This window comes from Lolium perenne, chromosome 3, assembly GCF_019359855.2.
Source record: "Lolium perenne isolate Kyuss_39 chromosome 3, Kyuss_2.0, whole genome shotgun sequence".
Taxonomy (NCBI): domain Eukaryota; kingdom Viridiplantae; phylum Streptophyta; class Magnoliopsida; order Poales; family Poaceae; genus Lolium; species Lolium perenne.
The window spans coordinates 68458759-68473202 of record NC_067246.2 but is presented as its reverse complement, the minus strand read 5'-3'; the positions used below and the strand labels follow the sequence as shown (position 1 = coordinate 68473202).

General features: G+C 49.9%; 1 protein-coding gene across 1 annotated transcript; it reads right to left on the bottom strand.

Moving 5' to 3' along the window:
- Positions 1 to 5175: 5175 nt before the first annotated feature.
- On the bottom strand, positions 5176 to 6126 carry LOC127341589 (uncharacterized). The gene has a single exon (XM_051367451.2). It carries the CDS (start codon positions 5990 to 5992, stop codon positions 5237 to 5239), a length of 756 nt encoding a protein of 251 aa, XP_051223411.2. The 5' UTR covers positions 5993 to 6126; the 3' UTR covers positions 5176 to 5236.
- Positions 6127 to 14444: the final 8318 nt, after the last annotated feature.

The following is a 14444-nucleotide window of genomic DNA, read 5'->3' as shown; positions in this document are numbered from 1 at the left end:
GCAGTGCTCGGCAAGATAAGCCCTTTAAACCGGTATGGCGGGAGTATGACAAATTACAGCATGAAAAACCATCTCTCAAGTAGGGGCTGGCTATGGAATAAATAGGAATAAATAGGACTATGGCGCATGACCTAGTAAATAGGAGAAATAGGGCCTTTTGTTTTCACAAATCACGGCATGAAAATAATATCTCTCAATTACTCCCCCGTCGATTGTTGTGATTACATGCCATAAAAATAGGGTACGGCTATGGAACAAAACAAAAAAGAGCGGGAATGAAGAATTTGTTTTTTGGGATTTGAACGAAAACTGGTACATATCTTTTCGAAGCTCTTTGGCAATGCTAATCTTTTGGGAGATTTTGAAGGAGAATGCAAGGGTGTTTCGTAATACATTCTCCGCTTCGACGGTTCTATTAGAAAAGGTAAAGAGCGAGGCAAGGTTAGCCTGGGCTAAGCTTTGAGTGTTGTTATACCGCGAGAGTAGTCTTGATCTTGGCCTTAGGCTTTTTTCCTAGGCTTTTTGGTTTGTAATATTTCTAAGACCTTCTTCTTTATCAAAGATAATGGCAAGTTTTTTGCCTTGTTAAAAAAAAAGCAAGTACAGTTGAGACATGTACATGTATATGAACTGATTTAATCATACTGACTGGGTGACTGGCACATTACTTCTATCTCTCTAAGAAAGGCCAGGTAGAGAAAGAAACTAATAAACAAATTAATGAGATGGATACGGGCAGTAGGAAAAAAATAGTATACGTACATGACACGATTTGCACTAGTTATGGGATTGCTAGTAGTAAGTAGTGAAACTAATCGCCAGATTAAAGGAAATTACCAAAATAACTTGCTATTAAGGTGGAAAAATGATATTCCTTCCTTTCAGCGCACATCTGGTGGTGGATGATCATGGTCCCTCGTATATGGTGGATGATCACGGAACTGTGTTGCTTTTCTGGTTTTGTCAACAAAAAAACCCGGCAATATAAGCCAATCAAAGACTGATGCTTGCCATTGATAGTGGAGGAGTGAAGAAGTGGAATGAAACACCAGGCATCTTCTTCTTGGCCGGCAACACAAGCTTGCCAGTCGGAGGCGAAGCAGATCGCGACCCCCTACACCGGGCTGAGAGAGCTAAATTGGATTAAATTCTGGATGGACGTGCCCTCATAAAGTAGCAACTTTGTGGAGTACTAGTAAATAGAAATAGTACTAAAAGATTTGCCAATCAATCATTAACTAGCGGCCATAAACAAGGGATTGACTACCAAGCGCATGAACAGACAAATCACGTCATCAAAGCCATGTCTCAATTACTCTCTGTCTAAATATGGTTTTGGTTTCACAAATCACGACATGAAAACCGTCTCTCAATTACTCGCCCGTCTGACCCATTTATTAGGAGTAAATAGAGCTTTCTGGTTTCTGAAATCACGGCATGAAAACCATATCTCACTATTATTCTCGCGTTGGTTGTTGTGATTACCTGCCGTAAAGAAAAGGAGTCGGGTATGGAGAGGCCAGAAATCCAGGGATTGACTTTTTTTTCACAAATCACGGCATGAAGGCCATATCTCTCCCGGGAGTACTTGCCGTGAAAAAAAGGGGCCGAGAATGGAGCAAAACAAAAAAAAAGAGCGAGAATGAAAAAGTGGCGCCAATTTTTTGGTGATTTTGAACAAAAACTGAACCTTGCCCTCCTCCATACATGTCTATAAATACTAGGAGGGGTCTATCATACGCGTGCGTCGTGTGTGACTTAGACTTTGACTCTTGCTCGGAGAGGAGAGGAGAGGAGAGGAGAGGAGCCCTTCTCTTTTGCTGATCTTTGGTGCGGCGGTGACACTCTCGTGTGATGTAAATCAAGGTATACTTGTGGGTATTTCATTTCCCGGCTACTACTACCCGGTTCGTGAGTAAATCTTATTGGTTTGGATCTTAGGCACACGTGCGGGCGTGTAATACTGATATTTGTGAGCCATCCCGTTCATGGAGGTCAGCGAACCGAGCCGTCCGTCCTGCGTATCCGTGTCTATATTAAATACCTCCATAGAGCTGATCCGCTCGTCATGTATACCCGGTAACCACAAGTCATTTAATCACCATGAATTTAATTGACTTGGTTCAGCACGGTCGTGCATGTATTGTACACGTCACCGATCCATGGCAAGGTAAATCCCAGCCACTCATCTAGCTCCCCACAAGAAACGAACGGGAAGGTGATCAAGAGAGAAGCGAAATTAGCACCAACCCATCATCTCCTTCCCGCTCACACCTCCCTCCTCAAAATTGAAACATCTGCAAGTCGACTCTATAAGTAAAGAGCTCTCCTCACACACCGCGTGTGGATTGCGCGTGTGACTATGACTTAGACTTTGACTCTTGCTCGGAGAGGAGAGGAGAGGCCATGGCACTCCGGCCAGATCGCACCGTCAGCCAGAGACGAGGCAGCTGATGACCGCCGGATCAGGAGAGATAGAGCCATGGACGGTAGCCAAACGACGTACGGAGTCGTTATGGCGAGCGACCTGAGATCTTCCAGCAGGTAATCATCCATCCTGAACTAATTTCTTGGTTTACATTGTTTCAGTCCAATCAGTCCTCCTCTTTCTTCTTCTTCCCTGGATAGTACATGTAGGTCTCCTTGTAAGCACGCATGTATAGTTTTTTGTTGTGTGCTTGAATCTTAAACAACACATTCGTTGATGGCGTATAGTGATCAGTCAAACTGTGCATAAATGAACAACAAGTGGTCATGGATTTCCACGTGTATAGCTCAAACCCTGTGCTCCGGAGACAGCTGGTGGTCGTGGAGAACCTCCTCCGGCTCCGGCCGGCGTCCGTCGTCGTCGTCGTCCACACGTGCATCGCTGCGGCAGGCGACATCCAAGAAGTAGAGCCCGAGGACCATGACGAGGACGCCGAACACCCATAGGCCGAAGGGCGGCGCCAGGCTCGGCACCTTGTTCAGGACAAGCAACCACATCTCACTTGTAACCATGTTGCAATTCATGAATGAATGAATCACGAAACCAATTCAACGGTTTGAAAGTTTTTTTCTTAGTTACAACGAACATGCAACCCATAATTTGACCTAATCATGACACAATTCCAACAATTTCAATGCATTTTCTCGGTTGCAACCGCACGTGTAACTAGGAAAATGTCACTTGGAACCCATATTACAATTTATGATCAGCACGAATCACAATGCAAGATAGTATACTGTAGGAGTCGAGCGACTACCCCTCTCTTCAACCGAACTAGTGTGCCACCCTCCTCGCCAAAGGTGGCAGACTAGTGCTCCTCTCACAGTGCTCGATTCCATGCCAACATATTTTATGTCATCCTTCCTCATCCCTATCCAAGTTTAAAAGCAATCAACGCTCGCCGTAGAGCCTTCTTTTGGACCACCGAAGAAACGTGTGCAGGTGCACAATGTCTCATTGCGTGGGATGAACTTTGTGTTCCGACAAACCGAGGGGTCTTGACGCCAACATTTGCCTTCTTCTGAAATTTTGTTTCAAATTATTGCATTCAGATAACCTACCATGGAAGCAATGGATCATATAGTCACCCAACTCATACATTGCCTCAAACCCATCCTACCTGAGTAGACTCATAACAAAACATCTACACATGCTCATACAGATCACTACTTGCATAGTCTGCAATGGAAAATCAGTCTTCTTTTGGCATGTCACCTGGCTCCTCCTAGAATCTTTAGCTACAGCCTACCCTGCCCTATACTCCCACCACACCCAAACCCATGCATTGGTATGTGATATTATGCAAAATGGAATATCTATCGGCCTGCAGTGTAGACTAACCAATGTTGCGGCAGAGCAACTTGTCTCTCTCTAATATTTTGTGGGGTGTGCGCCTCTCGGATGCTCATGACACAAGAACGTTGCTGGATGGATCTCCCTTTTCTGCCAAGGGAGCATACTTGCACATTCAATCCCAGCTCGAAGATCCAGAGGTCATAGAGATATGGAGCTCCAGGGTCCACAAGAAGGTGAAGGTGTTTGGGTGGCTTCTACACCTAAACAGGCAGGGGCGGAGCTACGTTGGGGCCTACCTGGGCCGTGGCCCGCCCAGGATCTGAACAATCCTTTGTTATTTTTGCTGGGCTAGCCCAAGAAAGGTTCAGTTTTATTGTAGAAATGAAGGCTTTTGTGCTGCTGGCCCGCCCAGAATTCGTGTTACAGCTCCGCCACTGTAAACAGGCTCAACACAAGGGCTAATCTGCTGCACAAGCACATCATCGCCTCTGAAGAGTGCCTGGGATGCCAAGCCTGGTTGAGGACCGAACACACCTCTTCTTCACTTGCCCCATCTTCAGCGGCGATATGGAGGCAGCTGATGATATGGTTTTCTTCGTCAATTTTTTTTTTTTTAGAGATCCTTAATCCTCGATTGGAAATCTTCGCTTCACTCAGACGGCGCAGACCGCTTGGAGCGCGATCAACCGAGGGAGGTTCCTCCTGAATCGATCGAACCTTTCTTTTCAGATTTCAGAATCGTCAGCTAGCCCTCCCATTATGGGCCGCTAGACTGACCAGGCCGCAAGCACATGGATGTTCTTTTTATTTTAACCAGTGCGTATACATCAGGAAATAGAAAGGACGCGTTGAAATAGTCCCACCTCGCTGGCATATAATAACTCCCACCAGTTTATATGCCTAAATATTTTGAGTTAATCCGAGCCGAATTAGAACAACAATCAACAGCAAATATGGGAAGACTTAAAAGAATAATGTCACACAAGTGACATGCGGGAACGGATTATTAAACGAGGAATCTCACGCTGGTGGCATGAGGAAGCTAAGGATCAGACCAATTTGATAAAGAGGGATACAGGTGGAAGAAGATTGGATGGGTTTCATCCTCTTTTTTCTCTTCTTAACGCCAACGGTATATTGATGTGGCATTGCCGCATAGACGGTGTAGCGTGATCTAATCGGTAGGTAGATGAGCCAGTGAAGGCACCCCTAGCTGTGGTTGATTAATGCGGCAAATTTATACCAAGAAAATCATACGCAATGTGCCACAGTGGCCAAGAGGACAAGTGTCAACGCAAATAGTTTATAGAAGCATTTAAATATTTACTTATCCCGGTGCAACGTACAGGCACTTTTGCTAGTGTATGAAAAATAAGCGAAAATATAGTATGAAATCCGTGTAGATACAGTGTGTGAAACATCAGGTGGTAATCGATTTCCAACGTGTACAGGTCAAACCCTGTGCTCCGGAGACACCTCGTGGTCGTGGAGAACCTCCTCCGGCTCCGGCCGGCGTCCGTCGTCGTCGTCCACGCGTGCATCGCTGCGGCAGGCGGCACCCAAGAAGTAGAGCCCGAGGGCCATGACGAGGAGGCCGAGCACCCACATGCCGAAGGGCGGCGCTAGGCTCGGCACCGCGTTCAGGACGAGCAACCACATCCACCAGCCCAGATACAGCGAGATCGCCCACGGGACAAGCCTGGCCCGTCGCAGCTCGGTCGCGGCGGCCGGGTCGTCGTCGCCCACACGGGCAACATCACTGCGGCGGGCGGTAACCGCGAAGTAGAGCCCGAGGCCTATGGCGAGGACGGCGAGCACCCACATGCCGAACTTCGGCCGGAGGTTCGGCACCGCGCTGGGTACGCGGAACGCCATCGAACAGCCCAGGAACAGCGAGGCCCTCCACGGGAAGAGCCTGACCCGTCGCAGCTCGGTCGCGGCCGCCGGGTCGTCGTCGTCGCCCCGCAGCAGCTGGTGCTTCCTCAGGCAGACGTAGAGCAGCCAGAGGCCGTAGTAGGTGATGCAGTAGTCGCCGACCACGTACACGAGGTCGTGCGCGTCATGGCGCGCACGGTACAGTCCCCACGCGAAACCGCCGGTGACGAGCGAGAGGATCGCCCAGACCGCCCATCCGGGCTGGCCCAGCTGCACCGTCTTCGGCGGTGCCGGTTCTCGCGGGACGAGGAAGGGGGTCGCGGCGGGCTCCATGCGCGCCACTGGACGCCGGGTAAGGTGGTGGTCGTGAGCTTCAGGTTGAGCTCAGCTGCTGCTTTCCGGCGTGCGGGAACTGATTGCGGTGCGACGGTGGTGATGCTTGGTTGCGACTTGCGAGCAGCGGCTGCTCTTTATAGCCAGGACAGAGAAAAGGGTGTCTATGTCTGACTGAGATTTTCACTTAAGAAAAGTGTCTACAAATTTTTTTATTTTGTTTTGGATGACTCTATCCGGGCAAATATATCGGCATACGCGTGTGAACGCTTCGCCCTGACTCCTCAGATATTTTTCTTTGAACAAAGGAGGACCCGAAGGTCCAGGCTGCTTCATTAAATCGTCGGTAGGTTACAACTTACATCGAGGCCCCTAACAAATAGGGAAATAACTTACATCAACAACCTCCACTGTAGCACCGCTGCCGCTCAGCCTCCACCGGAGCCACCATGAGCAGCGCCGGCAGCGGCCAGGCTGCCACGCCTCCACCTCCCACTACACCTCCCACTCCACCTCCCCCGGCCTCGAGCTCCGACGACAGCACCGACCTCCTCGATCCGGTCAGGGACGCCGAGGCCCTGGCTGAAGCGGATAATTTCTTATATTCCATGCCACATTATTGATGATATCTATATGTTTTATACACATTATATGTCGTATTTATGCATTTTCTGGCACTAACCTATTAACAAGATGCCGAAGAGCCGATTCTTTGTTTTCTCTGCTGTTTTTGGTTTCAGAAATCCTACAAAGGAAATATTCTCGGAATTGGACGAAATCAACGCCCAGGGTCCTATTTTGCCACGAAGCTTCCAGAAGACCGAAAGGGAAACGAAGTGAGGCGACGAGGCGGCGATACGCCAGGGCGGCGCGGCCCACCTCCTGGCCGCGCGGCCCTGTTGTGTGGGCCCCTCGCGTCGCCTCCTGACCTGCCCTTCCGCCTACTTAAAGCCTTCGTCGCGAAACCCCCAGTACCGAGAGCCACGAGACGGAAAACCTTACTGAGACGCCGCCGCCGCCAATCCCATCTCGGGGGATTCTGGAGATCGCCTCCGGCACCCTGCCGGAGAGGGGAATCATCTCCCGGAGGACTCTTCATCGCCATGATCGCCTCCGGAGTGATGAGTGAGTAGTTCACCCCTGGACTATGGGTCCATAGCAGTAGCTAGATGGTCGTCTTCTCCTTATGTGCTTCATTGTTGGATCTTGTGAGCTGCCTAACATGATCAAGATCATCTATCTGTAATTCTATATGTTGTGTTTGTCGGGATCCGATGGATAGAGAATACTATGTTATGGTGATTATCAATCTATTACCTATGTGTTGTTTATGATCTTGCATGCTCTCCGTTATTAGTAGAGGCTCTGGCCAAGTTTTTGCTCTTAACTCCAAGAGGGAGTATTTATGCTCGATAGTGGGTTCATGCCTCCATTAAATCTGGGACAGTGACAGAAAGTTCTAAGGTTGTGGATGTGCTGTTGCCACTAGGGATAAAACATTGATGTTATGTCCGAGGATGTAGTTATTGATTACATTACGCACCATACTTAATGCAATTGTCTGTTGTTTGCAACTTAATACTGGAAGGGGTTCGGATGATAACCTGAAGGTGGACTTTTTAGGCATAGATGCATGCTGGATAGCGGTCTATGTATTTTGTCGTAATGCCCAATTAAATCTCACAATACTCATCGTATCATGTATGTGCATTGTCATGCCCTCTCTATTTTTTGTCAATTGCCCGACTGTAATTTGTTCACCCAACATGCTATTTATCTTATGGGAGAGACACCACTAGTGAACTGTGGACCCCGGTCCTATTCTTTACATCTGAAATACAATCTACTGCAATTGTTCTTTACTGTTCTTCGCAAACAATCATCATCTTCCACACAATACGTTTAATCATTTGTTTTCAGCAAGCCGGTGAGATTCACAACCTCACTGTTACGTTGGGGCAAAGTACTTTGGTTGTGTTGTGCAGGTTCCACGTTGGCGCCGGAATCACTGGTGTTGCGCCGCACTACACTCCGCCACCAACAACCTTCAACGTGCTTCTTGGCTCCTACTGGTTCGATAAACCTTGGTTTCTTACTGAGGGAAACTTGCTTCTATACGCATCATACCTTCCACTTGGGGTTCCCAACGGACGTATGCTTTACGCGTATCAGTTCTCACTCGACTTCTAAATCTTAGGACTGGGTCATGATTTGTGCTAAAATGAGTTGTAGCATGAGCTGCAACTCCCTTGGATCATTGAATTGCTTTGTGATTCGTGCTACCCATGATTTGCAACGTGGGTTGCAACTAAAATTTGATGATCACCTCAACGAGAATGAACTTGGTTCTCGTACCTTTGTTTATTCCCCTTTCCTGCACAATTGATGTTTGTGTCATGTGCCATAATTTAATTATGCAGTTTCATTTCCATGGGGACCGTAATTTGACAATAATCAACCTAGTCCTTTCCAATTATTATCATACATGAGTGTTCTTTGCGGTATAATAACTATTACGGCACTCCAATACTAAAATTACTTGAGTACATCTTGAGCATATATAGAAATTTCTCAAATTCAAATACCATCGGTAACCAATCCAAATCAGCAATAAATCCAAAGTAAGCAATTCCATGGTCAACAGTTCCTCCAAAAGGTGTCATAAACACTCTAAGTATTATTTTGGATAAAGTCGATGAACACAATTCCAACCAGAACCCACATTCTGACGAAATGCCTTAATATCCGAGGCGAATTTATTGAATTAGCCACATTGTTTTGTAATTCTCATTGTGTTTTAAATCTTGAATTTATAGTTATTCCTCTGGTGTTGTATCACCGTGTTGCGGGCCCATGAAAAGACATGTGAAAATGGAATTCAGAACAAACTTTACAAAATACGAAAACGGAACAATGGATCAATACTCCATTCTTTTTCAAACCCTCTGCTCCGGGGAGAGCTCGTGGAGATCCTTCTCCGGCCAGTGCTCGGCGTCATCCGTTCGGTAATCGCCGCGGCGGGCTTCAAACGACAAGTAAACCGCCAGGACCATGGCGAGGCCGGCGAGCACCCACAGGGTGACCCTCAGAGCGAGGCCCGGCGCCGCGCTCGCGACGTGCACCGCGACCATGCTGCCCAGCGCCAGCGAGGCCGACAACGTGGCGAGCCCGACCTTCCGCCACTCTCTCGCCGCCGACGCTGGGTCGCCGCCGAGGTCGCGCCGCAGGACCTCGAGCTTCCAGAGACAGAAGCACAGCACTGCGAGCAGGTAGGCGGTTGGCCCCGGGAGCACTCCGACGTCGTAGCTCGCGCGCCGCAGCCCCCACGCGAAGGCGAAGACGAGAAGGACGCAGACAACCTGCGGGAACGCCCAGCGGACCCATCCTTCCAGCGCCGGGCCATGGCCCTGCCCCAGGTGCGCCGTCTTGGTCGGCGGCGGTGGGTCTCGGGCGACGAGGAAGGAGGTCGCCGCGGGCTCCATCTGCGCCGCTGCCAACCGGGCGAGCTCTTTGTGTGCTTGAGTTGCAGTAGCCGCCGGCCGTCGTACGTCGGCTGATTGAGTTGCAGGTGCCGGCGCTGCGCGGGCGTTTGTTTGTTGCGAGCATGGTTGCCGGTCGTGGTTATATAGGATAGGATAGACACCGAGCTGAGCAGCGCAGAGAAGCATCTTGGACAGCGACTATGTCCACGATTGGGGCCAAATCAGCAAGCGCGTCTGATGGAAAAAAATTTAAGCTGGATAGATATGGTAAGCTTCTGACTCCTCAACTCTGACCAAGTGGTAGCTGACAGATTCTCTCGTCACGTCTTTGCCATCAGTGCTAGTTCGTTTCTTCATAAAGAAACAACAAACTATCCTCTCTAATCATATCTCTATCTGTTCCTCTTCTTTTTGCGTGAGGACAAAGAAATTTCGTTGACATGAAATTCTTGGAGATGCAAACATCTACGGTTATTGTACTTGTGTCATTGGCACGATTTAGTCCTCATACTTGCCAATTGCACAATCGTTCGCCCGAACTTGACATTTTGACTCGATTTGGTCTAAATCAGCTCAGTAGTTGAAATTCCGGTGACGTGCAAGACATGTGGACATGGTCCACCTGCGCTAGAATTTTGTAGATTGCAACTAAGCCAGCTCTGTGATGGTGCCGACCATACTTGATGGGGAGGTCGAGCCAGTTCGAGAAGGAGAAACTCCATCGGGGAGAACATCGATATTCAACTTGGCCTCTGTTTATACACGGTGTGGATTAGTAGTACAATTTTTGTTAGGGTGAATTCCACTTGTTTTCCCATGTCTACGAGTTTTTGTAACTAGTAAACTCATTTAATTTTTATGCCACATTTTAGGTAGAGCAAGCAATAGGAGGGATGGTGGCACGTCCATATCTTCTTGTGTGTAGGCAGTGGAAGAGGTTGCTGGGGCAAATGTGATAGAGAGATGTTTTGGGTCATTCTTGGGTGGGTGTGTGTGTGTGGGGGGGGGGGGGGGGGGGGGGGGGGGATAATGGCGCTAAACATAAGATATTTTAGGCAAAATGTGCCAAATATAAAGGAATTCTAGAAAAAAAGTTGTTGGGCTGGGGGCAGTGCCCCCCTCCCTACGAGTTGCACATAGCTCTGCCTCTTTGTAGAGACCTCTTATTTTGTACTCCAACCTGGCTACCTACCTCTAAATGACGAGGTGAGGACAAACGTCTTCATCTTAATTTGTCTTGCTTGTTGTGGTGGGCAACAATGCTCATGTTCTTGAAGGCGGTGGTGCGCGTGGGATTGGGGGGCGGGGCCTGGAAAAATCTTATTGTGGTAATAGAAGCTAAGACCTTAAGCCAATTAGCTAAATGGATGTCCCATAGGCCCAGATCTTGAAATGGATGAGTCTGATGCGAGAAAAAAGCAGAAAAAACAAGAATCCCCTGTGTCTCTAAGGCCGGTACGAATACTACATAATTATTATCAATGTTGGGTAAACATCCTTGACCGCCCGCTCAAAACACGTACACACAACCGTAAACAGGTTGTTCTGGTCGCCGAAGAAAAGAGGACATGAACGGAACCTCTATGTACAATTGTAGATAGCCCACAAAACCAATTAATTTTTGCCATCAAAGAACATGTTATTTCTAAGTAATCACATAGACCAAATTAAGGCTACATGATGCAGGTAAGAGTTCGAAGCCACCTTAATGTCACTATATAGTGCGCATAGACCTACAATGGAAGAAAGATGTTTAATTGTTTCTAGCACGCGGGTAGGGGAGGTTCCGCCACCACCGGCTCCACGCGGGCTTTGCTCAGCAACGAAGGAGGAAGGGAGGGGATAGGAGGACGGGGCTGCGCTATAGGTGCATCTTGATCGACCATGCGAGAGGAGATGCGAGACGCGAAGCGTTTCTTTCACCGCATTAATGAAAGAACGATGTTCGTGTTTAGTCATTTACCCTCACATAACCAAATCATCGACTCGTCCATAATAGAGAAAGTTCCAAGGGGCAAGTAAGGTGTCAAGTGGGATCCCACCTAAATCCCACTTGTAGTACATTTTATTTTTTCTAGTGTAAATTTTGACCCAAAATTTTGAACTTCTTTTTTTGAGAAACACAGTACAAACGCTCGCATACATGCGTATACACTCAACCCTATAAACGCACACACGCACATCCTACCCCTATGAGCACATCCGGAATACTGAGCTGGCAGAAATTGATGAAGTCACCACAGAAACCTCGTTGTCGACGGGAATGTCGCCTCCCACTGAATGAATATTCCGTCTTTATGAGACACACAGATGTCAAACCTGAGGTTTGAACTCTGGTGGGCTGGGGGTACAACCACCCTCCTAATCACCCAACCTCAGGTTGCCAAAAGGTTGGTACTCATAAAATTTTGAACTAGAAAAAGGCATAGTACACTAAAAATGAGATCCCATCAGGATCCCATCAGGATCCCACCTTGCTTCATCATCACCATGACACCTAACCAAAAGTGTTATTCCCCAAGCTTCTAATATAATTATGATTCAGCTTTTGAACCAGCATATTTTCTGTTCGTCAATATACATGAGACAAAAATATAGTTTTGACGCGAAATTTTCCATGGGTTGCTGTGTGCTTTAATTCCCATGTTGGACTACGATCGTTGGCGCTTATTGCGGGCCAGAGGAAATAGGAAGCGAAATGCATGAATAATAAGCGAAAACAGTAGTATGAAAATCGTGTAGATATAGTCGTCGGTGGAAATTTACAGGAAAGGCACGGCGATTGGTCATTGATCCGTGTGTGAAACATCACGTGGTAATCGATTTCCCACGTGTATAGCTCAAACCCTGTGCTCCGGAGACACCTCGTGGTCGTGGAGAACCTCCTCCGGCTCCGGCCGGCGTCCATCGTCGTCGTCGTCCACGCGTGCATCGCTGCGGCAGGCGGCACCCAAGAAGTAGAGCCCGAGGCCCATGACAAGGAGGCCGAGCACCCACATGCCGAAGGGCGGCGCCAGGCTCGGCACCGCGTTCAGGACGAGCAACCACATCCACCAGCCCAGATACAGCGAGATCGCCCACGGGACAAGCCTGGCCCGTCGCAGCTCTGTCGCGGCCGCCGGGTTGTCGTCGCCCACACGGGCAACATCGCTGCGGCGGGCGGCAACCGCGAAGTAGAGCCCGAGGCCTATGGCGAGCACGGCGAGCACCCACATGCCGAACTTCGGCTGGAGGCTCGGCACCGTGCTGGGGACGGAGAGCGCCATGGGGAAGCTCAGGAACAGCGAGATCGCCCACGGGACGATCCTGACCCGTCGCAGCTCGGTCGCGGCCGCCGGGTCGTCGTCGTCGCCCCGCAGGAGCTGGTGCTTCCTCAGGCAGACGTAGAGCAGCCAGAGGCCGTAGTAGGTGATGCAGTAGTCGCCGACCACGGACACGAGGTCGTGCGCGTCGTGGCGCGCGCGGTACAGTCCCCACGCGAAACCGCCGGTGACGAGCGAGAGGATCGCCCAGACCGCCCATCCGGGCTGGCCCAGCTGCACCGTCTTCGGCGGTGCCGGTTCTCGCGGTTCGAGGAAGGGGGCCGCGGCGTGCTCCATGCGCCGGGCAAGATCGCCGTGAGCTTACGGTGTAGCTCACCTGCTGCTTTCCGGCGTACAGGAACTGATTGCGCTGTAGGCGTCGGCGCGGCGGTGGTAAATGGTGTGCCTGCTGGCTGCGACTTGCGAGCAGCGGCTGCTCTTTATGGCGAGGACAGAGATAGAGTAGCATAGAGAAAAGGCTGGCACTGACTCTGTCCACGGGTTCCTTTTCTTTCTTTTTTTCTTAATCACGATACAAGGTAATATTATTGGAGTCAAGTAAGAATTACTACAACATATGGCTAGCATGATTCATCGACGCAAGCTAATGTTATAAGAGTCAATTGAGAATTAGCACAACCGTTAATTTTATTGAGTTTGTATAGTTGAATTTTGTGACATGTTATGACTATGCTATGTCCAATTACTCACTTAACTTTCAGAATTTGCAAGAATTTTTTGTCTAGATTTTTTTATGTCAGGTGAACCAGTTGCAGGAAAACTATGGAGACATGGCACGCATGAGGATTATAGAATTGCGTAGAATTCACTAAGCCGGGTTCGAGGAGACATATCGTTTAAGAAAAAGACTTGTCTTTTGTCGAGGGCGGTGGAGACCAAGCCGGTGAGGGAGAAGAGGTCGTCAATACAGGGGTAGAAGGTGATGTAGCCCCCTGTATCACAGCAGCCCCAGGCGAGTCCCCCTTCGCGGGGGAAGAGGGTGTCGAAGAAGAAGCGCCCTTCGTCCCATCAGCCTGCCCCTCAGCCGGCCGGTGCATCGGCCCCAATGCCAGCAGGCCCGTGGTCAGCTGCAGCGACGCTGGGGTCACCGCGGCCGACTGCTGCATGTTGACGATAGGGACGCAGCGAGGCGCCTTCTGCACAGCCATCACGGCCCGACCGAACCAGACCCATCGACTTTGCGGCCCACTAGAGGAGACCTCCAGTGCCGCATCCGCCGGTTTGAATCGCGGCTCGAGACCCGCCGCGATCAACGGCCGCACCGCCGGCTCCTCGGCCGCCACCGAAGGCGAAGCTGCCGACGTCGCCTCCACCACCACGCAAGGGCGAGCGGCGGCGGTGAAGATGACTCTGGAACGATACGGGACCTGGTCGATCTCCCGTGATCGAATGCTGTTGTCGATAGGGACGCAGCGAGGCGCCTTCTGCACAGCCATCACGGCCCGACCGAACCAGGCCCAGCGACTTTGCGGCCCACTAGAGGAGGCCTCCAGTGCCGCATCCGCCGGTTTGAATCGCGGCTCGAGACCCGCCGCGATCAACGGCCGCACCGCCGGCTCCTCGGCCGTCACCGAAGGCGAAGCTGCCGGCGTCGCCTCCACCACCACGCGACTCAGCGTCGGAGACGCCCCAAGCACCACGGAGGTA